The sequence below is a fragment of the Petromyzon marinus genome, chromosome 3 (assembly GCF_048934315.1).
Source record: "Petromyzon marinus isolate PM22_M1 ecotype Great Lakes invasive population chromosome 3, UKy_Petmar_22M1.pri1.0, whole genome shotgun sequence".
Classification (NCBI taxonomy): domain Eukaryota; kingdom Metazoa; phylum Chordata; class Hyperoartia; order Petromyzontiformes; family Petromyzontidae; genus Petromyzon; species Petromyzon marinus.
In genome coordinates this window covers 7,542,636-7,568,293 of record NC_133669.1, presented here as the reverse complement: position 1 = coordinate 7,568,293, position 25,658 = coordinate 7,542,636, and the positions used below count along the sequence as shown (strand labels likewise).

Genomic DNA, 25,658 nt, shown 5'->3' with positions numbered 1-25,658 from the left:
TTTTTTGTTGACATGTTATTCAAACATTGCTTTCTGTAGCAACTTAAAACCAATTAAAATTCAGGAGAGAATATTTCAGTAAATTCTGGCACCGCATGAAATCGATTAAAGGCTTTTACAGATACAACATTTAGGTTACAATCCAATTAAGCTAAAAACAGTCAAGAGTTTTACAGCTGCACGCCAATTGTTGCTGTGCTCGTAGCAGATTTATTTTCAGTATGATTTTACCCAGGAAGGTTAAAAAATCGAGCTGGATTTTAAAAAATGGCCCTAGCTCAAACTATCCGCATACGTTTTCAATGATGAGACTTGCTTGCTCTCGCTCAAAGTATTGCAAGAAACTGTGCAAAGTGGAGCAGAGTCAAGACGTACCACTCCACATTTAAACGAAGGCACCTCTTCACAAATTACACCATGAAAGAAAAGGTGGAAGTGATCCTTATCTCTGCGCCAAGTGTACTGGCACATGCCTGTCATTTACAGCTTGAAGGTGAGCTTGAGGGTACGGGGTCTCTACAAATCCCAAAAAAGTCCTTCCACTTATTCTAGGAAAGTGTCTGGTTTGGTTCAGTTGAAACAGAGCTGGCACCGCAGAGATCCTGGGTTCGAATCCACGTTTCACCGACACGTGATTCACATAAGTGTAGCGGAGTTGTCAGTTTCATCCATAGGACCAAGGACTGCACAAAGTGTTATAAAAACAGGATTGTTTTCACTTAATTTGGCTTATTCTAGCTCTGATAACTTAATAGTTCAGTTTGATTGATGTGCTAAAGGGCACTGCTGAAGTGGACTGCTAGCTCTGGATGGAAATGTACTCATCTTGTGACATGTCCCATTGGCACAATTGGGATTAAAATCAGGGGGAAATGGAAAGACAAATTTTTATAAATAAATTGGCCAAAACATCTCAGTGCAGGGCCATCCGGAAATAACAGGAGTCACACAATCAGCCATTGCGAGGCATCTCTCACCCACAGGGCAGAGAAATGGTTAAAACACATTTGTCTGCCGCGCAGTACGCCACAATTAAAGTGCAAATTGCATGTTTTGCAGTGTTGCACGCTTCAAAAAAACAATTCACACAAACATTTGTGACTATTAGCAACTTTTATTCTTGAAATGTTTTCTCCTTTCATATTATCGTGTTTCAATTTCCACTTTTAGTTTTTATCTATGTGATCATGTACAAACTTGTAGCATGGTGTCACTTCAATCCCAATTTTCTTATTGGAACATTTTATTTAATGAAAGCCCTGGCTAGAGTTATTTATCAGGTGGTAAACTAATACGTGTAATGCATGCCAAATCAAGTGAAGTCGCTATATATTACATTTCTTTGTGCAGTCATTGGTGACCGGGATGAGAAAGCAACTCACCGGTACTTGAAAACAAATTGTAATTCAGGGTAGCTGAAGCCCAAACAGAAACTAAAATCTCAGTGGTGCCCACTAAATGATGTGACCCTGAAGCTACCCCAGCCCTCTTATTTATCTTACAATATTTAATCTGGAAAATATTTATTAAAAAAACAAAGTTCTTATTTTCAGGTGCCCTGCAATGGTGCCAAAAGAACACAATTGACCCACACATACCAACAATTTTTTTTTTATCTCTAATTATGGCCGAACCCTTCTGAACTTTTGTTTTTCAACTACATTTTTTCACATTTTGGCCAGCAAGTTGAGCAAGCCACTGCCCCCAAATGGTCAATTGCCAAGTCTCAGAGATAGTGTGTGCTCAGGGTAACTCCACAAGGAGGAAAGCTGCCAAAAGGAGGGGGGGGGGGAGGACAGTGTAGGCAGACCCTGAGGACTGGGTTGGGGTTAAATGAACGCCAAGTTTGCTGACAAATCAGCTCAGAAATCCACCCAAGCACTGTTGTACCATCATTGTTCGGCCAAACTCCGTTACGTTTCAGATTTTAGAAACGACGATTGGCACATTTTAACACTAGAATTTCCCAGCGGAAGTTCAGCCCCGAGCAAATCTTAAGAGCTGCTGTTTGAGGTATGGAGTACGTTTAATAAATCTCAACAAAGTGCTCCTCGAAAACAGTGTGGCCTTTTAACTGAAGAACAATTACTGAAGACTGGTTCATTTGAATTAGAATATTGTAAAACTTCAAAATGCTCAAAAACAGAATAGTTTATTTAGTTGACAAAGATGTCAGCCCGATACTTAAGTTAGGACAAGCATTTAAAATATATCTCCAGAATATTGAGATAATTTATATTTTCATTAAGGATTTTATTAAAACTGCATTACACTGTCATATTTTAGTTTCTGCATGATAAATAATTGTGATAAAAGGCTCACATTTCCATTTTAGTATGACGAACATTGTAATCCCACTTTTGCACGGCTTATATAATTACGTGATATTTTAGTATAAGCGACAGCATAGAGTAAAATTTCAATTGAAGTAAAATTTCAATTATTTTGATTGCCATGATATAGATTGTACGAGTCATAATAAAAAAAATGCACAAATAAAAAAAGGGAACGAATTCGTTGTCAAAATCTTTTTGAAAGGAAAAACGCAGAGGAAGGTGTTGCGGAATATAATAAATTGGAGGCCCCTAACCCAGCCGCCTGCAGCAACTTTTGAACAATTTGTTCCAAAATAGAGTTTGCGAAGAACCAGGCCAGTGTTTGGGTGGACTTTCTGCTGTGCCTGTGGATGACAGCGGCAGCAGTGAAAGCTATACCTGCCCACGAAATGCTTCTGCTTAACTTATTCTTGCAACTGGATTGCCAGGGAGAGCAGTCACCTGACACTGTGGAGCAAATCAAACTCGTTACTGCGCCGCACGCAAGGACAGCAGTTCACACACATCAAGCAACGCACGACAAAACACCACCTCTCTCGTGCGACTCTTGCACCCTGTTGGTGGAATTACCGGATGTGGTTAACTCTCGATTATCCGTGGGGAGTGGGTTATTTGGACTGCAGTTTAACCATGCCTGCGAGAAGAAATCTTAATATGCAACACAGGTTTGCGCTCCTCACTCGGGGTCAGTCCTGAAAAATTGTACATTATTCATATTAAACAAACGTAAGAAAAGTCAAAATGTCTCCCTGCTCATAACAGCATGGGCATGGTGGGGTGGGGGGGAGGGGGGGGGTTTGCTAAATTTCCACTGGCAGCCTCAATTCTGTGGTGGAGATTCCAAATTCCTATGGCTGGGATCTGTCTCTCCACCGACACCAATGTTGGAAAATATTGTAATACATTTTTTAACCTAGGGAGTGATGTTGGGCCAAGTTAACTCCCAACAGGGATTGGAAGTCGCAAACTTCCGGGTTGGATTTCACATCTGGCTATGCGGCCAATCATTATTAATCAACTGTATGAAGGAAATATGTGCACTACCATTTTAAAAAGGGTAAATGTACATGACGTTTATTAATTCAATCTAAGGAGGGCCCTCTCCCTGCTGTGGGTTGGTTGACTATACTTCACCACACTGGTGGGTTCAGGTTGGTGAATGCAGGCAAGCACAAACCTTAGAACACAGTACAGTACAACAGATGTTGTTACCACTACCCTGCAAGCAGCAGCCTACAGCACTTGTCTCATGCATGGCAGTCGTCCATGCAAGCACTATCCAGCCTTAAAATCCTGCTTAGTTTAAGCAAATGTGAACTAAGGTACCTAGGGGTTAATTTCAGCCGGGTCTGTCTGGGTCAGCGACCCGTAAAATATTCCCGCAACCACCATACCACGTCCAGTAGACAACAGTCAAGGAGATTTAGTCAATCTTTTTAAACGTATCGCTAAGCACACACACTCGCGTATCCAAACTCACCGTCACGCATGGCTATACCTGTATTAGACCTCTGCAGAGTGTGATGTCGGCTGGCGTCCGGGTCCATCACCTGACTTTTCATGGACGTCTTGCGTGTCCGCCCCTCCGAGTTCTCGCCATCTCTGCGCCCGGGGTCGCTAGGGTCGCGGGGTTCGTCATGCTTGCTCCCCGCTGGGTAGCCAGCAGTCGAGTCTGGGGCGAGCAGCACGGCAGAGAGGTCCTGCAGTGGCAAAGTCTTGATCGCGGATGAGTAAGGGCTCGCCGGGTTCTCAATCTTCATCATCCAGCAAGTATTCCCTGCAGCAGGCGGTCAGGTGTGGAAGAAAAAAATAAATAAATCGCACGTCAAATCACGTTGAACAAGTTTAAAATAAAAACATGCTCTCGGAAGGTGCACATTGCACTGGTTATGTAATGCTCGTCTTCACAAAGTGTTGCATATCAAACGTTTATTTTCCTCTGGATCGGGTCTCCCAAGTTTTGGGCAACACTTTGATCAATTCATGCATTTTAAATCGAGCAAGTCCCTAATGGAAAAAAAACTTTATACAACAGTTTGGTTCGTATTTATGAGTTACAGTAAAACCTTGCATTGCAAGTAACTTGGTCTGCGAGTGTTTTGCAAGACGAGCAAACATTTTAAATAAATATTAATTTGATAAACGCCCGAGGTCTTGCATTACGAGTAATACGTATACGCTTTGTCTGCCGAGCGTCACGTGATCACAACTAATATACGAGTGCTTTGGATTACAAACACGTTTCCGGAATGAATTATCCTCGCAATCCAAGGTTTTATTGTATAGTGTTCATCCTCAGTACGGATGGATGGAGATGATGCATCAACACTTTCAACTTTTGTTGAAAAGCATTTCAAAAAGCTCTCCACGTTCATCAATAACACCACCTTACCAGTGAAATGACCACTGATATGCTGAATGAGCCATAACGTTAATATTGACACTGCCCCAATTAACTTTATTTTCACATTACAGAGATCTCCATTGACATGACGAATTTAACTTTTAATTTGAATATAATTAAGCATGAATGTTTGACTTTCTGTTTACTAAAAGAAAGCTGTTCACAACTCAAAAGTTAATTAATCAACTTAATCCTAGTTTTGTATTTTGAACTTCTTTCACACCATACATAGCCAACTGTGCTAATCGGGAGGTGCGGGGAAAGGACAAACAAACTAAACAGAAAAAGCAGTTTCTTAGGGGTCCCACAGTGTTAACTGTACCACACAACAAGATCTGGCCACATGGCAGTAAGAAGATTGAAGTCCTCGATCCTCGCAGCCCGTGAAGAACGTCATCTCCAGAACCCCCGCTGCCAGTCCACTCACCTGTCGGCCGTCGGATGAGAATCTCGGCCCATCCCTGCGTGATCATGGAGGCGCAATCGGACAGCCGAGGGGGCTCTTTCTCCTTGGGCTTTTTCGCTTGTGATGCTGCCGCTTCCTTGGCCGGGGTGGCGGCTTTCACTGGAGCGGCGGCGGCGGTGGAAGTGGCGCTGCTGGTGGTGGTGGCAGTGGTTGCAGTGTCTGTGGTGGTGGAACCCGGTCCCGTTGCAGCCGACGTTGCCATGCTGGTACCGCTGGGCTCTGCTGCCACGGAGAGGGGGCTCAGGTCGCTGGAGTAGCAGGCCCTCAGGGCGTGCCCACCTGCGCACGACAGACAATCGCGCCGTGACGTTACGGCCGAAAGAAAAAACTATTCATTTCTATAAATTTTGTTTCACAAAATATACGTACCGTACGTAGCCAACCATGCTAATTAGAGGTGCAGGGAAGGAAAAAACTAACACAAAAGACAGACACTTTTCATTGGTTTTTTTGAATGGACTCAAGAGAAAGGAAAGTTTTTGATCTGGATGATAGTTGTAATTATGAGCGGAGCTGTAGTGGTGCAAGCCATAAGGGAGCAATCATTAAGGGAATTTAATTGTTGCACCATTTTCTTTTGTAAAAAAAATGTTTTTGCACAAATTCAGGACACATCTGATTGCTGTTACTCCGAGTAGAAAAAAGGATGGCAAGAGGTGACATGCCTACTCAAAGCTGTGTGCTCTTTAGAGCAGTCAGTGTCCAATCAGTGCCATGTTTTACAATGGCTAGAGAGAGCCCATCACTCTATACCACTGCCATGCCAAGTTGCCATAGTTACTCACAGTAAATGCGTTGTTGGCAAAGACTACCCTAAACTGCCTTTGCGCACCACGCTCTAGAATCCATCACTTTGGGAGGTCGTGTTTGGTTGATCATGCAGCTTGGGGAGACCACCCGGCAATGAATTAATCATGGCCGATGATAACAATCGACACGTGAATAAAGATAACAGTTCAGGCCTACATGTCTATTAGCATGTACCACGCCATGGCTGATGAGCGGTGTACGGTTTGAACGCTCGCGTGTGTAAAAATCAACGGAGAGTTAAATGCCAATCAAAGTTGGAAACCCAAAATGAATGCAAAAAGCCATCTTCTGTCCCTGCCCTGTTGTGGGCGCGCCACCTGAGACGGATCGCTGGCGCACTCGACCGGAGTGCACGGGCTGCTGGCTCTCCTGGCTCTCCAGCTTCCCCGGAGCCTCCTTGGATGCCCCCGCCTGCCCGCTGCCTGGAGATCTGCACGCAAAACCGCAACGCGCCAAACCCATCGATACATTTTCCATTATTACGTTTGCGTCGTCACTTTTTAAAGTTGTATCCTCATTGTGCTAGCGGTATCACGTCGCGAGACGAAGTATCCATTCGGAACGCTCGCACAGCGGGGGGGAGGACTCTTTCGCATGAGAGAACGGCTCGCAGAAGCGGATATCAGAGTTGGCTTGAGATGACCTCTGTTTTCATCTGATCTCTGGTTCATACAGTGGAGGGCAGCCCATTCTCACCTGTTCTACCATATAAGGAGTAATGTTCGATGCACAACCGAACCTTATGGCAGGAACCCGGGGTCCCATAAGTCCCCGGCTCTCACATAAACTGCGTTGCGACGTCATTTTATGTCTGTTGAAGGCGAACAATACGGCAATCTATTCCTCTCGACGAGCTCTACACGATGTGCTCATCAAAGCTTCAACGTTTTGTTTAGGACTACAGAAATTTTGGCAACGACAGGTGCTTGGTGAAGAACGAGGGGATTGATTTCTGGTGGGTCACGGCATTTATGTGCACTTGAAAATCTGGTTTAAGCATAGGTGGCTGAATCCTGGATTTTAACTCAGGATCTGAGCACCGTTAGTTCAACACTCTGAGCTGTTGATACACCTGACAATTAACAATTCCTGGTCGCTGTGAACATCTGGCCATATTGGTGGCACTCTTGGTACAGAGGTTTGCAGTTGGGGAAAAAATAACTGGCAAAATCCTGGTTGCATGCTCACTTAGTTCAGACCATCATTCCTCCAAGTTTCAATGGAATTTGAACCACTTCGTGAGAAATAGATCGTGGTCATGCGATGGAGACGCTGGATACTTCTGCTGCTTCCAGAGTCCGGAATTCCCTTCTCTCTCTCTCTAACCATCCCTGGTGTTGACTGCCTTTCTGCTTAAGCCCAGGGTGCAATACCTGAATTTTTTCCTATGACTAACTGCCTGTATAAAACACATCTACCCACAGTTTCCATATACAGTATCTGAGGATGCGGTCAAATGTATGCTTTATAAATACACATTTTATTGAAGTGTAAATTGTATTTACAGGTCAATTTCATGGCCACTGCCATCACGTGGAATTTCTACTGGTGGCTCAGGGCCGCTAATGTAAACAAGCTGGGCAAGATCTTTTGTTCCTTTACCAAAAAAAAGACCAAACTCGCATGCAGAAAAGAAATACCGCAACGAGGGACAAAGTGCAGTCGTGAAACACGGGTAGACACTGCAAATGAGGAACACTGCACACCGAGTAATTCAAAATCACATACCTTTAAAGAAACAATTAAACGCCCATCTCTTTCACCTGGCTTTCGCTTTATACCGAGCTTGGCTTCGCTCCTCAGAATCACAGTCATTCATGTCACGTGTATACGTGAAATATTGCGCGTGTTATAAATTGCATTACTGTTAGGAAATGACATCACTGACGAGAGGTCGCGGGCAGTCACGTGATACACCGAGACGCAATCACGAACTCCGCTGGTTATTGACAAAAAGGCGCTTTAAAAACGCCAAGGTCACCTGTCGCCGTCGCGGTCCGAGTCGCTGCTCTGAGAGTCCTTCGAGCGTGGCCCCAGCAGGGACTTGGGCCCGGCGCCGGCACTGGTGGTGATGGTGATGATTTTGTTGCCCACGAGCCACGACATGGTCTGCCCGCCGGCCAGAAGGAACTCCGCCGCAGGTGACCTTCAAATGCGAACGGCGAGCGCCCAGGTGAGGGTTGCCAAATCGCAAAGAAGCATGGAATTACAACACATCGGGAGACGGGTGGTGAAAACACGTGGATTCAGTTGATCATGAGCAGGTTGAAAGATGCCACAAACCGTGAAGAAAAGCAAATGCGCTTGGGTAGGGACATGTTGCTTGAAAGAATGATGGAGGCAGCAGCCAAGGGATTGAATGCTTCCGAGAGGAAATTCACCACGTAGATGGAGCATTAAAATCAGTTCGTGCCCAGCTGCATTGTTGCATCATGGGATCACGAAGGATGGCGATGAGTGGGGAAAGCCTTCAGCCAACAGTGGATTGATCATGGCAATCACAAGTGGGAAAAAAATTACGAGCATTTGCAGCTTAGATTATCAACTTCAAAAGTCAAATTAATAATCGAATGCAGCTTCTAATTAACAAGGACTCAGACGATTTATGCATGGGAGAACGCTCACATTGCACAACGCGTTTCAATGCGAGCGTGGTGCAAGGTAGGAAATGAGCAGCGGAGGGGCGAGGTGGGCGACATCCTCACCGTTTGGGCATCGTGGAGAAGTTGGAGAAGGCGAAGCGGGCAATCATGTCGAGGCAGATCTCCGTGAGCTCCAGGTGAACCAGCTTGAGGCTGTCGTCAGCGAGAGGAGCGTTCTCCTCCATCGAGCCGGAAGTCATCCCGCCCAGCCGCGTCTCCATCCTGCGTCCGCACAGTCACACGTGGAGGGGGGCGGGGGTCGGGAAGTCGACAGAGAGGAGGATGCAGGGATTCGATTGTCGCTAAATAATTCATTAGATTCTAATTTTTTTCTCGTTTGTATATTTTTATTACTCATCCCCTGCCCCCCTCCACCCATCTCGTTTGTGGAATTGTTCACCCTGCAAACTGCAAATGGAACATTTGAAGAAAAAAAGTCTGGATATAAACTTTTACTCGTACCGAGATCAATTATCATGCGTGCGATGCGACTTGCACACCGTGAACCGAAGAAAACCTTTTTGAAATCAACGCACTGGTACATACCTATGGTGGTGGGTGGATGGAGCACGAGGGGTGATCGCATAGGTGGGGGACAGGGAAAAACAAGGGAGGGAGAGACTGGACTCATAACCGTGATCTTCTTCAACCAGGCACACGACGTTTAAGACAACCACACGACTGCATTATCTCTACAGTATGTGGCTTAAGCAGTTGGATAGAATTACCATATTCTAATATCTGAAAACACTTTCAATTGTTATTCAAAAGTAGAAGACAATGTTCAAAACTTTCACAAAGTGTGTTCAAGGTGTGTAATAACTGAGCAACGATCTGCTGGAAAGAGCCGGTGAGGAGAGGCATGCGTCCGTTAGTGAGAAATAGCACGTACGCTCACTTGAGGGAAATCGTTCTGGATAGAGACTAGAAGACGTCATGAAAAAGTTAACACGCACAAGCCACCACTATTACCACCTCCATGCAAACCTAACACTCTTGGTTTTGTTGTCCCTCGAGTCATCTTATTATTTTGGTGTAGATTATACCATATTAGCATTCTTAACTGAACAGATTCAAATGAATTGTACGTGACAGATTGCATAGACGTCTCCTTCTGACTTTGAGGGGGGGGGGGGGGGGGAAGGGATCAAGATTTACAAGTTCTGTCCTCTGGTCACAACCAACATGGGAGCATGCTCAGAGATCAGAAATCGAGGGGTTGGTAACCACAGGGGCAGCCACCAATTGTAGAAAGGCAGGAAAGAAAAAGGGCACTCGAAAGCCAGTGGCCAGAGGAAATTGCAGATGGCTATGTTCCCATCCAATTATTCCACATTGATAAAATTCCAAAAAGTGCTCCCTTGCTAAAAAAACAATGGGGCGCAGTGCTCATCTCCATTGGCTGCCCTGAGGTCATAGGAAAAAAATTCAACATTCCAATTAGACATCCCCGTTTGTCCATGTCTTCAGTTGTACTCATTTGTATTGGTCACGTAGGGATGGTGGAGCAAAATTGACCCTCTGCCCAAGATCACAACCTGGCAAACCAGCAACCTTAGTATTGGGAGACTTGAGCATTTTAACCAGAGCACTCCAGGACGCCCCGGAGTAAAGGGTGCTAATACAACAAGTACATCGTAATCGTTATGAGTGCCACTTGGTCAGATACGCAAGTGACGATGGCCTTTAAATCTGCACAGTTTATGAGGGAGGTGGTGGCAAGGCCTTGACAAATGGCAGACAAGATGCCGTGCACAATACCCCCCCCACACCACGTTAATGCTGCTGGTTCTCAAAAGAATCAGGCACCTGGTTTCACCGTTGCATCGGCACGCGAGTGCAACACTAAGCAATCCCCCCCGGGGATTCCTCAGCCGGCAGTGGCACATGCCTGCGCGCTATCGCCATGCAACGGTGGGTCAAGCAGATTTTAGTAACGAAACTCCAGGCGAAAAACAAAAATTAGTTCGGGATCAAAAAAAGTATCACGATAGAAAATCATCATCGACAAGTCATCGTCGTCATCATCATCATCAGCACCATGCAGCCGAGCCGACAGTAACCGCTGCAACCACCCATAAAAAAGAGTCCTCGGCAAAAACATGCGTCGCTCGCGGGTGCGAGAGTTCACTTACCAGAGCAGGGATCGTCCGAGGTGCCGTCCCCTCTGGCTGTAACGTCCCCCGGCCATCCATAACCATTAACTTACCTGCTTATTGATGTGGGGCATCCCTACCACAATGTATCCTGCCTGTTTCTTGTCCCATCACCCTACTGCACTCTTTCACTTGACCGTTGCTCCGGCAACCAAGGCTTCCTATCAAAGACTCTGGATCAACCTCACGAGATTTTAAGGCTGCTGCTCTTTCTTTGCTGCAGTTTACACCATCTGGAAAGCTCTTTCCCTCAGGCCTTCTGCACTGCCCAGATCCCTCCCTTGTTCAAGTCCAATAACCAGACGTTCCTCTGCTCCTCTGCCTACGAGTATTAATAGTGTATATAGTGTCATGCGCACTTAAAGCACGATAAATTACCTCCTAGACTTGTAGAATTCTACACTAATTTCTAAGTTCGATAAAGGAAAAACCCATCTTCAAACTCTAAATGGGCACGTCTTTTTCTCTTTGTACAGCATCATGGGATGCGGTCACATTTCACTGCCTTAGAAATTCAAATCATATCCTAACAGGTGATGTTTTGGCCACAGTTGTGTGGCACGGTGCTCGGTTAGCACAGAGCTCTACAGCGATTGGATTTTACGAACACCCATCGAAAGACATAACGCACGCACATTTTTTTGAGCAAGTGTTGGAATTTGCCATGAGCACTGCCCTTTTAAGGAGCGAAAGTTGTACACAAAACAAAAACTATAAGTGCACAAAATATTTCAGTGGAGAAATATTACAAAGGAATCGTAACTGGAAATGAGATTAGTGGCGAAAATGATTTGATGCTAGTTTACTGGAGTTGCACGAATTGTTTTATGAGAGGAAAGTATACAAATTCTAGCAGAGGTGAAAAGGGTAATTTTCTCAGGCAAGCGTGGTAGCAATATTACTCAGTGCGAATGCAATGCTTGTTACTTTTTATATTTGAGATGCACTCTGGAATTTTGTTCATATCTTCACAACAGTAGACGTGTTCAGAAATACCGAGTAGGCAGATTTGTAGCCCGATTTTGGGTTTGTTATTCTTGTTCGATTGTTTAAAACATTATTTTATTTTAAGAAATAGCATGTTTCTAACCATATTTTATATTAATTGCATTTTAAAAAGCTATATATTTCATACAATTATAATCTTCATCATAGACATAATAACCAAACTTAATTAGCTTTGCACAACATGCAATACATTATAATGTGGCGAAATAACCTGGCCAAGCCGAAATGCCAACGTGTGCATTATATCAACAAAACCCAATTTACTTTCTATTAGGTTCGAGAAGAAAATAACCAACGGACCTGCCTCGATAAAATAAGTCATTTTACAGCTCAGTTCACGTGTGCAAAAAACGAAATCCCAAGAGACCTCAAAAAACCACTGCTGGTGCAAAACTCTAGGAGCAAAAAACCGCAACGTTTTGGTTGACGAGGTTTTCATACGCTCCCCCGCCTTCCGCCGCCAGAGGTTCACGCTTAAACGGCAATCCCATTCACTCATTAAATGTCCTTCGGGCAGCTTGGCCGTGTGACACTGGACTTAGAAATGTCGGCGACAGAGTTGGACTCCTGCCTCGAGCGGACGTTTTTAGTTGCTACCTGCGGTGGACTTGATCCGACACACTGATGCTTCGCGACCTGAACGACGCTGCCAGAGGGAGCTCGCGAACGTCTTTAATCGGGGACGAGCTACCCAAGCCTGGCTGCCTGCTTGGCCGCGCAGAACGCAGGCTAAATGGCCGTGACGCATTTTCGTAGGTGGAGGAGCAAGGTGTGGTGTTACGCACAAGGCACAAATGGGAGAAAAGGTCCGGGAAGGAGGGGAGGGAGGGTGGGGGGGAAGCAGAAGCATAGCGGTGTAAACATTCAAGGACAAAACAGCAAAGACAAATCAGAGCAAAATTAATTTTAAATTAAATCGAGCGGCACATTTAAAACACGTTTACCGAAGTCTTTAAACACCGATGTCTTGAATTTGCTCAATAATATCTAGGCCTTGGATTGGCTACAATGCATCTCCCTGTTATTTGTGTGATGGTTTAAATTGGAGAGTGAAAGAGAATCACTTTTCAATGAATTGCTACCATGCGCATGTGTCATGAACACTGCCTGATAAAAAGAGAGCAGTGGGCCAAGTTTCACAAATGGTCATTTATCTTTCTTCTGGAGGGGTGAAATTTAGCAGAATAAAAAAAAACAAATTAAAAACCAACATAACAGTGGTACCAGCAGAATGCTCTAACACCTAGCCACTGCGCTACCTCCAGATTGCTATATATTGTTTAGATGGTACGTTTTACTTGAAGGTGAATTTTTATAAATCTTTTGGCACAGGCCTTGAGAGCTTTGAATAATATCAATACGGGGGATTCCTCAGCAATGGGGCACTCGGATAAGTTTCAAATTCATAAGAGCTCATCAGTTAGCCATGCAGTTACAGACGACCAAGAATATACAGTACTAGAAGCAAGGAAACCACAGCAAAGACACGTGTCTCCTGAATTTTTTTTTTTACACATTGCTCTGTTAGTCATTAATCTCACTAAAGAGGAGCAAACGTGAAACATTTTTTTTTACATTTGTGGAAGCTAAAAAAATAAACCTTTATTATTTTTGTCTTTTGTAGCTTTAAAACTAAAAGCGATATATATAGTGGTGCACTTTAAACATTAGAAATAACCCAATATTGCCTTTTTGTGCATTCTCCACTCTAGGGAAATCTTTCTTTAAAGATGAACAAACACAAGGCACACGGGGAGACTCATGGACACATCCAAATCTGAATTGCAGTGACATGAGACATCGGCTTTAAAGAAAACAAAAATATTTTTTAAACGCACAAGTAAAATACAAAAAGACGACTGCACAAGAGCATGTAAACCAAAAATAACGCAAAGTCAAGGTCAGGAGTCGATAGCAGAAAATGCTGCAGATGCCACCACACTGCCATCTCTTCCTTCCTTCTGCAAGACCGCACAGCTATAGAACAGGTCTCATTGCCACCATACGAGCGCCACGGCGGTGAGATGTTAACTACCTCGTCTGGTATACAGGAGGTCGTGGGTTCGATCCTGACCCCGATGCCTGTATATTTGGAGTTTGCAGGTCTTCCACTCTAGCGTTTAGAGTATTTGGTTACCATACATTTCCACATAAGCCACTTCATTGAGCGATCATTTGTGGCCAGGTCGCTTCGGAAAAGTATATAGCTCAGTGGGCTTTAACTGGTTAAATAAAATTGTTAGTCATATGACTTTACATCTTATAATTGGGTAAGATTTCTGGTTGTCAAATGTATCTCAAAATCCTGCCCCCCTTCTATTTCTGCATGTGTACCCTCATCCGTTACAAATTACTTTGCCCGATTAAATCCACAATATTTCCCCGCCACATTCTACTCCAAACTTCCAAGCTGTTTATACGAAGCTTAATCTCGGCACAAGTGCATCTGATCTTGCCATTTAGAACTTGGCCATGTGCAGTTGTTTGTTAACTTTTTTTATTGCTGAAATCAGGTTTAGTGTGTACAGTAACCAGGTCCCTACTGAAAAATGGCCATTCTTTGACCAATGGGTTTTAATTGTGATGGAATATATCAAACTAATCAATATTCAAAAAGTATCTTATTTTTTAGTTGCTTGTTAAAGTCTAAATGAGAGTTGTAAATTAGGTATCTAACAGCTTTCAGGACAGGTGGTGACAGACTAGGTCTGCTTTAATTAGAAACCTTCTGGAAACATATTTGGCTTGTGGCATCAATTTTACACCAATTTTGCAGAGGACAAATAAAACTCTGCTCGTTTCACCGACGGTGTGAAGGTTATAACAGCAGGAACGTATATTTCATGATTACAGAAGGGTAAACGTGTAAAGAACTGAGGTCGGCAAAAATATTTCCAGTATGTGCAAGTTTTTTTTTGGCAACCGGTAATGTGAAAATCATATGGGTCAGGCCATACCAAATGCAACATTTCATAAGTGCAATGGTCATTCATGCAGAAATAATGAAAGTTTAATAACATTTAATTTTTGGGAGCGCACAGTACCAATAATTGAAACTTAAAACAAAACTCCACGTTTAAAAAATAATCAATAGGGGGGGGTGGGCAAATAACTTTTGTTGTTAGTCATGAGCCAGGAGCCGAAGTTGCACGTGGTGGCAGGGATCAGCGCCTCCATGAAAACAACCAATGTGGATTGTTTAAGCCCCATGAAGAAGTGGTACTCAAAGTTATACCCTGGGAGGGACTATCGGTCGACTGAACCCTCAATCAGCGATTTTAATGAATGAGGCGCTTCACTACGGCGCAACCTTTGCTGGAAAACAATCGTAGAATTATATGCGTCTGAGTACAAAGCATTTTTATGATGACTGTTTTCCCCATGTCTGCTTACCACAGTGTAACCTAGCATCAAACCCCAAAAACCTGCATTATGGATGATATTGGTTGTGAAAGCCTACGTGTTAAACATAACCTAGCACATCCATGTGGCTTCAAAAGAAATACATAATCTAGAGCTCCCAAGGCAATGGAGAAGGTAACGGTTTTGAGAGTGCAGCACGTGTGTTATTGCCCCAAATGCGCTCCACTGGCAAAACATCAACCTGCACTAACAAATGCGTCAACGACAACTTCGCTTGCTCAACACAGCCTGATGTGTGCGCGAGTGACCTACAATTCAATCTTGACTTAAAGCTTTCGTGACTGCAGGAATTCATATTCTCTGGGTCTTTCGGTAAAGTTACGTAGATAGGTTCAAAGAAAATAACAATAACACAAAACTACGCTGTTTCAATTGAAACGTCGTAGTTTTGTGTTATTGCTATTTTCTTTGAACCTATCTACGTGACTTTACCGAATTGAAACGTCGTAGTTTTGTGTTATTGCTATTTTCTTTGAACCTATCTACGTGACTTTACCGAAAGACCCAAAGAATATGACCTACAATTGCCACGGATAACAAAACCTCTCAACATTCATCAACAACACCGTGGCCTTAAAAAGGAGAGATATATATAACAGGTGCTGATGTTATATTCTTGGTTCTTTCGGTAAAGTCACGTAGAAGGGAAACAATAAAATAATAAAAATATAAAACAATAAAATTATCACGTTTCGACTGCAACACAAGCAATCATCATCAGGTGTGAAAACCCACAGCAAGAAATTTTTCTTATTTTATTATTTCCCTTCTACGTGACTTTACCGAAAGAACCAAGAATATGAATCCCTGCAGTCACGAAAACTTTAAATAAAAATTTAGGTGCTGATTTTGTTTCGGGCAATGATCCTTCCTTGCAACACAATACAATCGCGGTAGTGGCCGAAACCTGAAAAACGTGCAACGCGTACAGCCACCAGGGGTTGGCGAATAACGAGTCCGGTGTTCTCTGACAGCGGAAAACCCAAAGCACAAATGTCGTTTTGCAAAAAAGAAAAAACCTGTTAATTTTTTTACTTTGTAAATTGATAACAGTTAGGTTTCAGCCACTTCATGGCGGCATGCGCCGGTGACATTCAAGTGAAGGGTAGCATTGTTCTGTGCTCAGTGGGGCCAAGAAGTCAGGCATAAACCCACAGATGAGAGAAGAGCCGAGTCAACGAACCGTAGCCACTGCCCCGAACAGTCCGGAAAGCAGCGATGAAACAAACATGTGCGGCGATGACACGAATGTCGAAACAATGCTTCTTCAGAGTGACATTACAATGGGTGATTTGGACTCATTGCTGGGTCAATACGAATGCAAGTGATTTTTGGAGCGGTGCATCTTTCTCTTTTTTTATGCTATTCAAAAGTGTGAATGTGTAATTGTCATCGATCCTGAATGTTTTAAAATTACTATTTGGGGAGCATTGGTATAAGTGGTGAACATACTGCACTGTAAACCAAGCCACCAGAGTTCAATTCATGGTGCACAGTGGCGAGTGATAACACGGAACCTTTCTTACCAGTATCAAAGGAAAAGAATAGGTTTTACCTTGTCTGGCAATAAAAAACAGGTCTTAAGATGTTCAAACACCAAACAGAATCCTTTCGCATGGAATCATATCTGCATTAACCAAGCATACTTGTGAACATGCAACAAAACATGCTCTGATAATATATACATTGTCTTTGTCTCTGGTGTAGACCAATCAGTTTCAGCCTTCATTCCTTGCAAAAGGTTTCCGTTTGGCGCTTGAACATCTTAACACCTACTCTTTGGTTTTTTCGGTAAAGTCACATAGGTAAAATATAATAAAACAACATCTTAACACCTGTTTATTGCCAGAAAAGGGTAAAACCTATTCTAATACAAGTGGCGAGTGATATCTGCACCAGGGTCCTGGGTCCCTCTTTCACCAAACCACACTGACCAGCTTGGTGAAGTATGCTCAAACACCCCCATGGCTGACACGGCATAGAGGAGGCCCTCATCCAGCAGCAGATTGATGAAAGGGCTTCACTACTAGCACTACATACCTGGGTACACTTTTGCATAAAGTTTAGTATGCTTGGGCAAAAACTAAAGTCATGAATTCACATAATAACCTTTTTCATCACTCCTTGACTCCGACTTAAGAGCTTATCCCATCAATCAGAGGCTTTGGCTCGGTACCCTGGACTTGTGCATCAACATTATCCTTTGTGGCGATGCCGCTAACCCACTTCTTTCATCTCATCTCTCCACTATCATCCCTCCCCTGCTGACAGATGCAGCCAGCACTGTCGCTTTGCACCACCCCCCAATCCCGACCCTTATTTATTCTAAATTGTGCCGCCGGTGTCACAAGACGAATATTCCATTCAGAAATCTCGCAGGGCAGCACACCCATGTGTCAGAATGGCCAGAGGAGATTTATTTCACAGGACCTTTCAATTGGCCTTTTAAAATCGAAGGCAAATACTGCACTGGTTAAAAAAAGGCACAATCTCCCACCAGTTAAACCAACACGACCTGAGAAACAGTGACTTGGATGGCCAATTCACCACTGGATTGAACTCCGTTTAATTTTGGCGATGACAACCACCTTTGAATGCTTATTTTGTAATGAGCCAGCATCAGCCAATCATTTGCATGGGGTTCACTTTTCCAAAATACAATCAGGAATGAAACTGCATTGCATGGGTAAACCCAAACCTCATTAGGCTTTGCAGTACAGCAGGTTGCTAACGACTTGTATAAGCCATATAAGCAGTATAAACGTACGCTGCCCTATAGGTGGTGGTTTAATAATTATATAAATCACACTTTCATCTGTTGGTCACTTTTTTTCCCTTCGAAAAAAGGTCACAAGCCATGCAATAATCATCAGGACAAACCTTAGCTCCCCAGCTTCTTCCAGTCAGAATGAGTCTTTACCTCGGACCTGACGATCAAAACTTCTGAAGCATTGTGGATTCGAAGCCAAGTGTCCTGTATTTTAAAAGACAACCTGCAATTCCTCAGGGCGGTCCATAACTACAATGAACGAAATAATGGATACAACTTGCGTTGACGCTACATGGCCACCCGCCACCTGCATCTCAAATATCACCACTACCGTTAACCTCGTCGCTCCCCCGGAAACATCAAATGGAATGCGCAGGAGAGGGTGCTGGGAGCTGGACACACCTGCGTGTGGGCTTGTCGCTCAGGCTCGTACTGCGTGCGCGGAAGTTGCTCTGGTCGGCGTTCTGCTGAGCGCTCTCCTGAGCGCTCTGCTGAGCGCTCTGCTGAGCGCTCCTCAAGTGCTGCTCATCAAACGGCAGTAGCGCGTTGGAGCGCAGGCCCTGTACCACAGGAGGTACATGAATTCAAAATTATTAGACCTTGCCTTTGAACCGAACACTCGAAAAAGACCTGAAAATCGTCAGACCTCTGACAATAAGCTGGAGAGGTGGTGCGCTGCGTGTGTGTGTGTGTGCGCAAGACCGTACCTTAGTGATGTACTGCACAAAGTCCTTTCTGAATGGAAGGCGGCAACGGATGAACCACATGGCAATCACATGGTGCGCCAGTGACACAACGTACTGGGTGAACCTGCAGTAACACAAGATTCGTTGATGCCGTTGTTTTTGCAATTGTCGTAATTTTAAAACATGTAGCAATTACAACAGTGAGTAATCCATTTTCCCATGTGCAGTGGCTTGATCATCCAAGCCTGGTTACCAAATTCCTGCATAAAACAATGATATATATTATTTCAATTGGCTATATTACAGCCATAAGAATTGCAACATTATAATCTTACTTCTATGCAATGAACACTCTTTTGAGGGCATGAGGATAGGCCATCTAGCAGGTGGATGAGAGGTCTATTGAAGGGACTAAACTCGAAAAAGACCTGAAAATAAAACCCATCTCTGAACAATAAATTAAATTTGATAGCAGTTTGAGCCGAGTCAACAGGCTACACACGTACATGTGGGTAGTACATGAAGAGTAAACATCGTACGGAGATTTGAGAGAATCCCAGGTGTTCGCCAACAATGCAAATGTTCCAAATTATTTTTTTGCAATGCCAATGAAAATCACTCAAAAGTTTGATTTAAAAAATAAATATAAAAAGGACTATGTAGTCAATAATTATCCCCTCATCTTCCGGGGCCACTCCCTGACGTGGTGTGACACTGCACTGCTCGATGTTAGAGAGTTTCTTGTTACCGCATTACACAAAACTAATAACAAAAATAGAAATAACTGCAAATTAGAAACTGTGGATATATTATATTTTCTCTTCACGTTATTTTCATTGAAACGTGGAGGTGATACGTGTGTTTCTACAAAGTCCATGACAAAAAACACATTATATAAAAATCATGAAAACTACAATTCCCAAATGTAAATATGCACTGTTGCGATAATGGTAATTGGTCACAATATTACCTGCCTTTATCTGCAAATGATATTTTCTAAAATAAGCCCATAACAATCTACAATTGAATTTACACGAGTCCAGTCAAAGAGTGTTGAAATCAGAATTGGGGCAGCACGTATCTCCATCGGCAGCCCTGTACCACAGTGGGAAATTCCATATTCCAATTGTGTGAGCAAGAATTTCCCACGGGAGGTCCACAGATGTCTCACAGGTGGTACGAATCTTATCGACAATGGAGGAGAGGGCAATGAGCGATGGGATGAGTAGACACCCAACCAAGATTTTAACTCGCAACTTTCTGACTGTGTGTCAAGGTGTGAAAACGAGTTGGGCACAAAATCGGAGATGAAGAATCAAGTTTACGAGATTGAGAATCCATTTTGAACTCCGCAAGAGCAATGCAGCATTCCATGTTCAGGAATGATCCGTGGAATCAGATAGTCACAGCGCTACCTCCGAGATGTCTTCAATGGACCTTTTAGCCACACTCGAGGGGCAGCACTTTCCCACCCGCCGTTAAGAGACTTTTTTTTTTAAATCACATGTCGGTCAAAGTGCAACACCAAATTAGATTTTTTTTTGTGTGTGTGCAGTCATTGGTGTCCAGGCTGAAACCATTAAATCGATTTAAAAAGACAGATGGTTGAAACCTGGATTTGACCAAGATTTCAGCAGCGCAAGCTCAGCATCTCTGACCGCCGACCGACCCAAGCATTCATTTTTAATAAAACACAAGCATTGGTATTGTGGGAAACGGGCTCACTTGAAAGAGTTGGTGTACGGGAGGGAGATTGCAAACACGCTGATGTACTGCTCTGCCACGAAGTTTGTGTAGAGGTGGGGCAGGCGAACCAAAACTGTTGAGAAGATGCGCAAGCATTAAAAATTCCAGATTACGTTAAAACACCAAAATCTAAAGAAATTAATATAGCGGGAAGTGCGGAGCAAGTCTGTAATGCAGCACTTCGGGAGGGGCGTTGCAGACTGCACCAAGTAGCATGTGCCCGAAACTCCCAACCTCGGGTTAAGAAGTGGCCAGATAGGAGCCAAGCAAGCGGGTTGCGGTAACTATTTACATAGCATTTTGGATGTCAACACCTCATATGCGCGTGGGCTTCACCAGTTCATCCCCCCACATGGCAAATAACTGGCTAAACGCCCAAGCACTCCTGAAAAATGAGTCCCAAAATCAGTGAGGCCTCGCTGGGTAAATAATGGATCACCGTTTTGAAAACTTAGTATGTAAATATACACTCCAGGGTTACAAATAAGATGTTTTTGGCACGGGAGTTATGTAGTTAAATAAAGCTGTAGAAAACACTGTCCGAAAGCCATAATGGAGGTCAATGATAACATTTATTTAACCCCGTAAATTTAACACATTTTCATAAGTGGTCCCAACATGCAGTGGAGAATGCTGAATATTAACTCATTACACATCACCATAAAAGACGATATCTGCATGAGATAATTCCAGGTATCATTAAAATAAATGGCTTAATTATAAAAAATATATATATAAAGACCACTGTCTTTGTAAATTGGAAAAACTGTTTGAAAATAGGCATCTATATAAGGGGTCATTAAAAGTAAAGTGAAATCTGCAGTCTTGTATAAACTGGAGAATATTTTTTTTAATTGGGAACAAAAAACGATTACATCTCAAGTTGAAAGCATGGAATTCTTGGCTGAAAACACTTTCCAACCACTACCATAATACTTATTATTACCATCATGCATGTGAAGTGAGTCCAAATGTGTCACAAAGAGGTAACTGCCCCTTCACCAGATACAGCCTAGGGTGGCGTCCACCCAGCTAACGACTATATACGTAGGAATTACAGCTACGAAGAGTCAGACCCTCACTCGGGTCCCGACCCCGTGTTGAAGCCTCGTAGTATGTAGAGCTTCCAGCTTGTAAACATGGAGCTTCAGCTTGGGGAATGCAGCGACCCCAGTCCCTCTCAGGGACCCGCCTTATATCCTCCTGGGTCAGGGCCGCTCCGACCTTGGCCCCGCCCGCCTTCGAGCCTTCTAGCTCCCTCTCGATCCCTCTCAAGAGCTCTCCCCGGACACGTGATCGCCCCCTAGCCCCCCCACCGCCATGGCACCCTGGGCTCAACCAGGGTGCCATGGCCCGAGGCAACCCTGCCCCTGGGCTGACACTCTCCCACTCCCCCTTGTGGGAGCCCGCATGACACGCTATGCGTGGTGCCTGCGCAATCCCAGCGCTCACCAAGCCCTGCTAGGGCTGGTACTACTCCCGCCTACGGGGTGTACGCGATGACGGTGCATCGCGCGCCACAGCCCTCTCGGGCCGGCACCATACAGTGACATCCCCGATGTGACTACACGTTTACCCAGGAGAACCTCATCAAGTCTCGTGGCTTTTTCAGGAGGGTCCAGTGAGGTTTTTCAAAGTCAGGCCGATCGTTACATTGTCGCAAGCCGTGAGTAATCTGCGGGTACTCTTTAAAATTTGGCAAAATTTGGACCATGACACTGACGCACAATGGCTTTACTCTGGCGAATTATGCCACAGTATCTTAAAACATACAGAAGCAGACGGCACATATCTCTACAGTTAATACGAGCGCAGTATAAATCGGGGACAGCCACTGGAGTCAACCCACAAATTTTTTCAACCAGAGAACGTGCTACCACTTGGCCACGTCATATCAATATAATAATAGGTTTATCCCTTTCTGGCAATAAAACCTGTGTCAAGATGTTAAAACACCAAACAGAATCCTTATTCAATGAATCATGTCTGCATTAACCACACGTACTTGTGGTGAACATGCAAACAAAAAAACATGCTCTGATAATATATGCATTGTCTTTGAAACTGATTGGTTCCATATCATGCCAGAGGGTAAAACCTTTTGTTATATTTTTAATACTGGCAAAAAAGGTCCCATATCACATCATCAATATCGGTTTTCAACAAGATATCGGTTTGGCAATGACCCTTTTTCAGATAAGGCAGAAAGGAGATAATTGCATTACAATTTCTACAAACCACCACTCCCCCCTCACCCTGGCAATCATTTAGCTCTTGACACAATTGTAAATGTGCATCTTTATAACCACAGACACCAACAAGCGACAGACGCAGCCAAGACGCCCAACTCACATGACAGGAACTCGAGCACGGAGGACGCCATGCCCACAGTGGCGGAGATGTGCGTGAGCTTGAGCAGGATGGAAGGCAGCATCTTGAACATGATGTCACTCATCTCAAGCACGCACATGGTCAGCGCCATGACGCACTGCTTCGCACAGCGCGAGATCAGCCCCGCATCCAGACACTGCACCAGCTCCCTCTGCAGACAGCGGCACAGGCAAGCCACAGTGAGCAGCCGAAACAGCAGGTACATAGAGACAGCAGCAGGCAGCAGACACAGCCTACAGCAGTTGCAGCGGGCAGCCAGGTGTGAGCAACAGAACAGCACTGACAAATCTGTGAATATACATGGGGCAGACGCTTGGTCTATCATTCTGGTACATTCACAATTCAATGTCTAATTTTAGGCGTCTAGGTGCAACAGAAGCAGTGCAGCATTCACCAGGGGGGCAATTTTAGGGCTCACACAATTACAGGTATTGCCTATACAGGCATGGGTGGCTATTAACATTCATCTTGTAGAAAAAGCACTGCCCCAATATCGGTTGAATAGTGGAGATGTCCAAATGAGAATGATGACTTAGTCTGGAACTACCCTCCCGCAGCCATCTCTGCCGTCAACTCCCTGCCTCTGCTCAAGTCCAGACCTCAAGACCTCCCTCTTCTGCCGTGGCTACGACCGACTGCCTCTATAATAATGAAATAAACACGGCCGCCGTTTCTGTGCAGCATCCTGGGATGAAATTCCATTCACAGTCTATACATATATTTGAACATAATTCATCATTTTATCAATGACTCCACGGTCGGTTGCTTCTCAATGTTAATGCCCAATTATCACGTGCGATCCATGAAACGAGCGTTGGAAATCACGTGTAACCGGACATTTCACAAGCTGAAATATAGCAATCAATCATTTTATGCTCCACGTTTCAGTTAATTATATGCCGGTTACACGTCTATTTAAAACATCGACTAAAAATAAGGCAATTAAAATGTTCAAGAGGCCTTTATGGCAGCAACAAAACACTTCTTAAAGCTTCTTTCATCAAATGAGTGTTTAAATATGGACGCACGGCACTGGAGATTTTAAATTCACATCACATGCCTGTTAAAAGTACCATCAGGGTGACGCTTACCTTGGTTAGTGGCTCTGAGCCAGATGCCAATAATCCACATTCCTATGGCACTATGGCAGGAACAATCGTGTCCCAATAACAACCAATCCTGTGAATTAATCCAAGTTGACCAGGACACAAGTCCAACCGCATGCCCGAGTCACGCACCCTGCCACAAAACACCTTGCTGGTGTTGACGAGAATGCCACCAGCATTTTATACCGAAACCTATTCTAAAACACTTTCCCTGAACGAGGAGAATCGAGGCCAGGGCAGCGCATGTAGGCTGAAAACGATTTAGAGTAATACAACACTCAAAAGGTGATTTAGAGACTAATGCATGACCATAACCGTCAGTCCTGTGTTAAGCAACAGTGATAAAAAAAAAACAGGACTGGTTTCACCTTCAAGGTCAAAGCTCTTGAACGTGAACATACCCATATCATTACACAGGCTCCAGTAGCTGCCGCAAGCAGGTTCATCTGTAGTGGACGTTCTCACTTGTATTGTATTGTTTATTCCAGTTATCGTGCTTTCACGCTACTGCTGCGGATCAGGGCGGTGGGTCACCTGTCTTGCGGTGTCCAGCAGGCTGTGGTAGGATGTGAGCGCGTTGAGGATGGGGAAGATGACCATCTGGAGGTCGGTGCATGAGAATACTTCCCCGGCAACGATGTTGGACTCCTTGATCTTTTTACTGCTCACCTGCGCAACCCAAAACGCCCGGCTTTATGCATGCAGCACAATGCACATGCGTACAGCCTCCTTTTGTCGATCCACTGCTGGATGAGGGTCGCAGTGCTTATCTGACCATACGTCACGTCGATGGCAAGCGAGGGATGAAGGTGGGCAGCGTAGGTGTGGGAGCAAAGTAGTACTGTACAACTATGGATTTTTATATTCTGCCCACAATGTAGCACCCATTCACCATAAAAAAATCCATATTATTACTATGGCAGTGGGTTGGTGGACCAAAGAATAATGTGCGCATGACACTCCCGCACAGGGCTATATGGTAGCCTGTGACGCAGCAGAGCGAAATGTTTGTAGCCATAACGAAGCCAATTATTTTAGTGTTAACTCCCTTGTCTCACTTTAGCCAGGTAGGTTCCTCCCACGCGCACTCTCAATAAGTGGCCACTTATAAGTGAAGCACTCGTAAAAAGCGAGTTGTAAGGCTTAATTGGAGGTTTTGCTGGATACAATTTGTAAACTATCAATATTATTATTTGGACAGCAAAATGTATCATTGCCCCAGCTAGCACTTACCATTTTGCAAAGGCAATTGCAGAGGGTATCCACAGAGCACTGGGAGCTCATGATGAGGATCTTGTTCTGCAGCAGGGACGGGATCTTGCCCAGAACAAACCGCAGCACCTTCCAGTCCTCCTCCTGCAGACACAGGGCAGAAACGCTCCACGTCACCGCAAAACAGTTTTGCACACCACAGTTTGGCCATCAAGGCAAGCACTTGTAAAACATTTTTTTTATTTTAGGACTACTCTTATTCTAGTCGATGACAAGCCTTTGAATGTTCATCAAATCTTAGTCTGTGCATTCAATTTATTCACGCCAAGTCAAGTCAACTGAAGCAGTCACAATATTAGTCCACTGTTGAGTTATTAAATCCGAGTGTTAAGCATGCATTCCCCCCCCCCCCCCAAAGTATATTTTGATTTACATATATAGCCAATTACTATATTTTTCCTTCCTCAGTAGACCGCAGTTTCAAATAATGTTAGTAAATTAC

The 25,658-nt window shown here is 44.1% G+C and overlaps 1 protein-coding gene across 3 annotated transcripts in view; it reads right to left on the bottom strand.

The window, feature by feature from the left end:
• The window catches only part of TSC2 (TSC complex subunit 2), a 61,836-nt gene that overhangs the window by 14,630 nt on the left and 21,548 nt on the right, over positions 1-25,658 (bottom strand). Inside the window, exons 20-32 of one of the 3 annotated variants that reach the window (XM_032972584.2) lie at positions 25,178-25,300; positions 24,479-24,613; positions 22,800-22,989; positions 20,427-20,520; positions 18,723-18,825; positions 18,418-18,575; positions 12,420-12,551; positions 8,722-8,880; positions 7,998-8,162; positions 6,334-6,446; positions 5,168-5,485; positions 3,835-4,113; positions 2,715-2,783 (exon numbers count right to left, since the gene is read on the bottom strand). In XM_032972584.2, the coding sequence (XP_032828475.2) occupies positions 2,715-2,783; positions 3,835-4,113; positions 5,168-5,485; positions 6,334-6,446; positions 7,998-8,162; positions 8,722-8,880; positions 12,420-12,551; positions 18,418-18,575; positions 18,723-18,825; positions 20,427-20,520; positions 22,800-22,989; positions 24,479-24,613; positions 25,178-25,300 (2,038 nt within the window). The remainder of the gene's footprint in view (positions 1-2,714; positions 2,784-3,834; positions 4,114-5,167; positions 5,486-6,333; positions 6,447-7,997; positions 8,163-8,721; positions 8,881-12,419; positions 12,552-18,417; positions 18,576-18,722; positions 18,826-20,426; positions 20,521-22,799; positions 22,990-24,478; positions 24,614-25,177; positions 25,301-25,658) is intronic. The other 2 variants (XM_032972593.2, XM_032972602.2) reach the window with 2 other exon arrangements.